The sequence below is a fragment of the Antrostomus carolinensis genome, unplaced genomic scaffold, assembly GCF_000700745.2.
Source record: "Antrostomus carolinensis isolate BGI_N321 unplaced genomic scaffold, ASM70074v2 scaffold22979, whole genome shotgun sequence".
Lineage (NCBI taxonomy): Eukaryota > Metazoa > Chordata > Aves > Caprimulgiformes > Caprimulgidae > Antrostomus > Antrostomus carolinensis.
Window position 1 is genome coordinate 11,801 of NW_010340951.1, and position 7,093 is coordinate 18,893.

At 35.4% G+C, this 7,093-nt stretch overlaps 1 protein-coding gene across 1 annotated transcript; it reads right to left on the reverse strand.

The window, feature by feature from the left end:
- Positions 1-3,012: 3,012 nt before the first annotated feature.
- LOC104531455 (cytospin-A-like) lies at positions 3,013-6,665 on the reverse strand (the record flags this gene model as incomplete). Its single annotated transcript, XM_010176341.2, has 3 exons — positions 3,013-3,577; positions 5,579-5,638; positions 6,549-6,665. Coding segments are annotated over 3 exons (267 nt in total), but the record flags the coding sequence as incomplete, so codon positions are not given.
- Between the last annotated feature and the right edge of the window lie 428 nt (positions 6,666-7,093).

Consider the following 7,093-nt stretch of genomic DNA (forward strand, 5'->3'; position numbering starts at 1 on the left):
GCGCCATAAGAATGAAAGATCTTTGTGAGGGCCACTGAGATTCACATCAGGGATACTAAATTAGTGTTTCTATTTAAATATACAAGACAATCAAATCAAACGGGATCAAAAGAAACCCAACTGAAACCAAATCAGCCACCTCTGTTATTGTTAGTTACTCCATATCAAAACTTCTCTGACAGAATTTTCTTAAATAACCAAAATTAAATTTTTCCTCCCATCCCTTTTTTTTTTTTTGGTGAAGAAAACCCACAACTGTTCATTCAGTTCATTGCTGATGATTTTGCATCAGGATGACAATTAGCCAAACCAAATACACATTTGGCTCTAAACTGACCTCTCTAATCGATGGAAGTGTTTTGGTGAACACGATCCAGAAGATGATACAGTCGTATCTGCATCAAGGTGTTCAACAGCTCCATTTTGTTGCCCACCCCACCGCTACAGCTGGCAATGAGTAACCCTGATATACTACAGCACAGGCATTTGCAAGGCACATATTAAAATGCAATAATATAAATGGATGATAAAATATTTGTCCTTTTTTTTTAGTACATTCAGAAATATTTTCTGTATTGAAAAGAAAGGAAAGTAAATTATCATGAACTTGCACTTCCTATGTAGGAAAAAACCAGGCTGTTTCACCATTAACTGAGTAGGAACCAAGCAGAACAGTATCATCCACATCCAGAGGGCTACAGCTATCCTTCCTCTTGAAAAATTGAATGCTGTTTGAGCTTTCAGAAATAACATGTTGTAGCGTGCAGCAGGGCATTATGTTTGGTTTAGATCTTCCATTCATTACTTCCACTCAGACAGCTGTGCAGCATCTTATATGTGAAGGCTCAGATATATCATTATTAAAAAAAACCTCTTCATGGAGCTCAATATTCCTTTACAGATATGAACTCAGCAGAGGTTTATCAGACAGATCACGCCAAGAAGCAGTTTACAGAGCTCTGAAGTTCAAAACAAGATCATTTATATAATTACCAATAACTTCTCTCTGAAGACTAGCAGCGCATCTTTTTAACAGAAAATATCTGGAAAGTGTGATTTCCTGCTTTACAAATGGTTATATTATTAGTGTTATTTCAGTTAAGGACTAATACAACATGTCAGATAAATGAAGCTGACCATGAGTGAATTTAGCCCAAGAAATGCTATCCTTTTCATTAGAAAAATATTTTCTTAAAATCTAAGGCAATGAATAAGACAATCATAGATAAGGATGTCTGTTCAGAGGATGAATAGAAGGTTTTTTAAACACAAATTGACAAAACTTGGAATTTAGTAGTAAGAGATGGAATTTGAGACAGCAATAATGCGTATTTCCAATAAGACTATTCTGTTTGAAACTTATTTGAAGAAAAGAAGTAAACAAAAAATTTTTGAAGAAATATCCAGGAGAGGAAATCGTATTTCAGATTTTTATTAAAATCTGTTAATGAAGATTTTTCACTTGAAGCCTCTCTTGCAACAATTGTCTTTTAGGTTACGTTGGCTCTTCAAATGCACAGAGAGTATCTAGATATTTTTAGGGTTCTAAAGAACTGTAAGAATGTATGAGACATTGCTGCTCTGAAAACTTCTCCAGAGGACCTCAGCATGGATTAAATAGTTATTTTGAAATGTTTGTAATTCTCACAGGCACATATCAGTGTATGCATGTATTTTTATATAATGCTAGCTGCTAGAGACGTGCTGAATTATTACTCTTCACATGGGCTATGTTCTTCAGATGATACGTTTTTTGATTTGGCAATAATTTTGAGTTAAATCTGTGCTTTTATACCATGATGAAGTTTCACAGATGCCAAGCACAGTTGCATTCACTGGGTTAACATCTATGACATTCAAACTGTCCTTAACAGTCATAAGAGCACCATGGAAATGGCAGAATCATTTTCTTTATAACAGGGTTAATGTGTTGAAAGAGCATGTGCTTACAAATAGCAGTTGTTACAGAACTCACTTCTAAAGTAGGCTTCTGCTTAATATTAATGAGAGATGTTCGACCGTGGCTTAACTGCCGATAAGTATTCAGAAAAATAAGAGGCAGAAGCAATGATAGAGTGAAGTCTTCCCTTGATTTGACAAACAAGATTACAACAAACAGCTTATGACAAATGGATATACGAAATCGTTCTGAGCCATTAACATTCTGCACGAGGCCCTGAAGTGCCAGGATGTATCGATTCAATGATCGCTAAGGCACTTACTTGAACTCTTTTGCCCGAGACCTGTTACATGAATTCAGGTACATCACAGGAAAATAGAAGTTGAGCAGACTAAAGTTTCTCAATTCCTTCCTTGTGACAGTGAGTCGTTTCCACACAATATCTGAGACTACTGGTTGTATACACATTACATCAGTTCCTCCATAGTTCTTGTCAGAGAACGTCTCCCCTTCCGTCAGTCAGATGAGGATGTGCAAGATCAATGAAAACGCACAGAAAACACGGCAAAGCCGGATTTTGAGACAAACTACTTCATTATTACATCTTATTGAAAAGATCTGCTCTGCAGAGGAAATGCTATCCCAGTTCCAAAATTCTACCACAGAAGTCCATGACGTATGCTTGTATTGCTGTAGAGTAAAGCCTGGGGCAGCTGTGCGTGCTATACAGGCAAAGGAGGAAGAGGGGCAAGAACAAGCCGTACAAGGGTTGATTATCAGTTCATTTCTGTTATAATGGAAGCACAGGGAATTTGGACAGATTCCTTGAAGTATAGCGTACCCTGAAAACCAGGAGCTGTACGTGCTAGTCTTTACAATCCATAAGATAAAGTTGGAAGCCACATCACTGTGACAGAGGTAGGCTTATAACGAAGCTTTAGAATGAAGAGTTCTTCTGTGCCAAAGTTTCCGAGGTATTGAGAGCACTTTTCCACTCAATTTGTTGTCATGGAATAAAAGCTTGATTTTTTAGAATACTGTACATATTTTAAAGGAGGGAAAATAGCTGTAAAGGCAGTAACTAAATTACCGTTAAGAACTCTACTGCATCAGGGTGCAATATGCTGTGGGTAGAATATTCAGACTCCGTGGTATCAGGATGCTACAGAACGTTCAGTAATACGATGCCATGTTATCCTTTTCCTTCTCAAAGCTTTAGCTGTACATTCAGTCTCCTAAATGCTAGAGGATCCATTCATCTCACTCCTAGGAAAGAAAGCTTCAAGAACTCTGGCTGGAAAGGCAGCGCATAAGTAGCCCAGGCTTTTTAGGCTACATAATTAATCTGAATAGCTTAATAACTTGGGTTATTCCAAGCACTTGTGGCAACAAGTTCTTGCTTTTAAACAGTTGTTTCCAGGCTTAGTAGCTGAAGCAATCTGAGGCAGTCCAGGACTGTGTCACTGAAGTTTGAGGGGACTCAAATGTTGCCAGTTTTCAGTGAAATGGGGATTAGCATTTCAGCAAGATTTCCATCTGGTAGCTCATGTTGGTTCTATCCCATGGATTTGCAGAATTATTAGGGTTTCAGGTTTCAAAGTATTTGTAAATTGCTGTAACATACAGCATGACATTCTGCCAGTCTGGACGCTCAGTTCGGACCATTTCATTGATGTCCTGTCACAGAAAACAGATTGGTCAAAAACAGGAATGAAAACCTTGTGAGTAATGAGGCAGTGTTTTTACAAATTCCTGGGAATGGTAAATCTGTAAAGTTTCCACAATTTAAAATATTGATGAAGAAAGCTCTGTTTTCTTCCATACATCTTTGTGTTACTTACAAAATGTAAACAGCTATAAATAGCATATCTGTAGATAGATATTTTGTTGACTCAAGAGCACAATGTGTAATGCTGTGTGTACTTGAGCTGTCCCCATTTAGTACAATTAGTATAGTAGTCGAGACTTTAGTGTTCTCACACCCCTACACCAGCCTCGCAAGGCAATGCAATCTACCCAGGTACTGAGAGTCACAGAATCGAGGCCCAGATATTAATTGAAGCTAAAGTTAAAAATTCATATCAGGGTAAGAGTCACCATCAGTAAATAACTGAATCTCATTTTGCAGTAGACTACTGAATTTTAGATTACTTTATACATATTTGTGAGTAAAGAGGCAAGGAAGAGAGACATTTACTTTACTACCAATTTGGGTATATCCAAGGGACAAAGCAATCGGTTCGTGTCTAACTGATAGACCAGTTCACATGTATTTCACAGTAACAGTACACCAGATTGTCTGTGAATAAGCAGGGTGAACAAAGCCTGATCTACCCTTTTCAGCATATGTACAAAGGAAAACAGTGTGATGCAGTTTCTAATATTTTTTGTTTGCTGTAAGGATGTATTTTGTAAGCTTTGAGTCCAGGAACCTCCAGAATTCAAGAAAGAGAAAGTAATTTTTTTTTTTTTTTTTAGTTCTTCACATGAAAGGAGCCAAACACTTATTCAGGGAACAAATAACTTTCTCTTACATTGCCACTACTATTTACAGACAATAGTTTTCAAATCCTTTTTCACCCTCCACGCATGCAATAGGGACAAAGGAAAAAATCCACAAACATACACATCGTACACACTGCATATGTAGGTAGGTAAATAGATACTAAATCCTTAAGATAGATACAATTTGCACTTAGACGATTTAAGTCCATTCAGTTCGCCTTTTCAGAGCATATGTAATTAAGTACATTACAAAAAGAAAGGATAACAGCAGCCAGTTAGACTAAAGCTGAATTACATATGAATTACTGCAGTTGTTTTCCACAATCCAGTTCTTACCTCAGCGCTGGGTAAAAAACTTCCATGTTTCAAATCACTGACAGTCAAAGTACTAAAGCTCAACAGTTGCACTGCCATTGTCAGCAAATACAATGCTGGGGGGTAAAGGCTCTGATAAGGATCAGGGAAAGTGCTATTTTTAAAAATGTCTCACTTTGTTGTATTATTAGTTGCTAACTACGGCAGCTTTGTTAGAATTTAAGTTACAAAAGTATCACTTAAGCATAACTTCTGATAAAGGCAATTTTAGCTGAATTTTTGTGATTATTCAAAAGGTCTTGGGCTTTTCCCAATTCCATACCTTCAGAAATCTTCCTTTTCTAGTAAATACGTGCTATACTATTGAAAACTAATTATTTTAAGCTAAAATTTGTATAGGAAAGCTTATTATAAACAATAATTGAAAAAACCTTTCAATTACTTACAATGACAACCAATTAAAAGTGTAAACTTAAGAGTTAAAATCTTGACTCTCATATTACATTGGGCAAAAAACCAAATTACATAGCTTGGTTCACACCTCCAGAATTCCAAAAAAACCCAAATAATTTGAAAGTAGGTCAGAGACAGGAGAGAATTAATAAACTCTTGAAGATTTTATCACATAAATATTTCTCAAATTATTCTCAAGCAAATTCACTGTCTTTATTATTATTTCTAATGATATTGAGAGATGAGTTTTTCAGTCAAGTATGATACACTGGCAATAACCTCTAGCTGAGCTCATCTGCTGATATTTTTAAGTATAATGCATCAAAATCTTTCAAAAGTACAAAATAGAATAATTTGGTTTTTATAAATGGGCCATAATTCATTCAGTATGCATTTAAAGCTTACCAGAGTAGATTTGATGCCAACACTTTCAGCTGCTTGAAAAGCCAAAGTGAAATTTCTTCTCTGCATGAGATATAAAAACATGTTAGAATCCAAGGAAATATTAGATCAAACATAGTAAAGTGGCGTTAAGAACGTTCATAGTAATGCTGCTACTTTTGTTTCGGAGTCCATAATAATTTGACCATAGTAGTTCAAAAAGAGCCATAGGAATTAGTATGTCCTCATATAATAAAAAAATATATGGAAAATTTTTATTAATTCCTCATTCAGAAGATAATGCTGAAAAATAATTGTCGGTGAAGAATGACTGAGGTATAAAATGCTAAAGAATAAAGAATTTATTCTTTAAAAAGCATGAATAAAAAAAAATCTCTTAATGTGTTAATGAAATATTCTTATTTTTTTAGGAATTATCACTAATAACACATCTCCAGGTAACACACCAGTAGGCATTAACTATAGCACGCTAAAATACATACAAACTACTCTCCAGTCCTGCCATCTTCTAGTTTACCTTTACTTGATACACATCACTTGAAAGAGATCACAGTCACTTATCAGTACAAGAAAGTAGGATGAAACAACATCCTTGTGATATTGAAAGAGATGAACAAAACAAGTCAAGATACAAATTTGATGGATTCAAAATCTTTACACTTAAACACTCCTTGCTTCCAAAATCCAAATGGAAAACACTTGCCAACTGTTTGGGTTAAATGCCTCAGACTTAAATTTATGACCTTTTATTTTTTTTTTTCCTTATATCTGTTCCAAAGTTCTGCTTAACCTAATGATCTCATAATATTAAAATGTTATAAGAAGAAGAGCAGCAAGGTAGTTAGAAGTGTTTCAGTTAAGATTCCTAGTAATACTCATTTTTTTTAGAACTCAAATTTCTTAATTCTTCTTTATTAACCCATATTAGTTATATAGTCTCACAGTCCCAGGAGTGGGATTTCCAATGTCCTACCTTGTCCTGGCTGTTTAGTTCTTGATAGGGAATATGGGCTGGGAGGTAAGTATGGAGGACTGCACAGAAAGCCAAGCCATCATTCCAGCTACTGCTGAAGTTTGTTATGTCGATATTCTTGAAGGGAAAAAAAAATTATAAACAACATTAAAATCATAATCCCACAAGTATTAGTTCCACCAATCCACCAATACTTCTGAGGTTTTTTGCAGTGTGGGGTTTTTTTTTGTTTGTTTTGTTTGTTTTTTAAATACCTCTGAAAAAAAGTAATCAGTAGAGAAAGGGAACAGCCTAATACTGAAGTTCTGTGGTAAGGTTTTTTGCAGTGTGGTTTTTTTTTTTGTTTTGTTTGTTTTTTAAATACCTCTGAAAAAAAGTAATCAGTAGAGAATGGGAACAGCCTAATACTGAAGTTCTGTGGTAAGAAGACAAAACTCACTACTACAGAGAACAATAAAAAAATTCAGTGATAAAGTCACTTATCTTGTGTATCAATTTAATTCCAGGCAATATTAAGCACCCCTTCCCCCACCCCCACACATCCT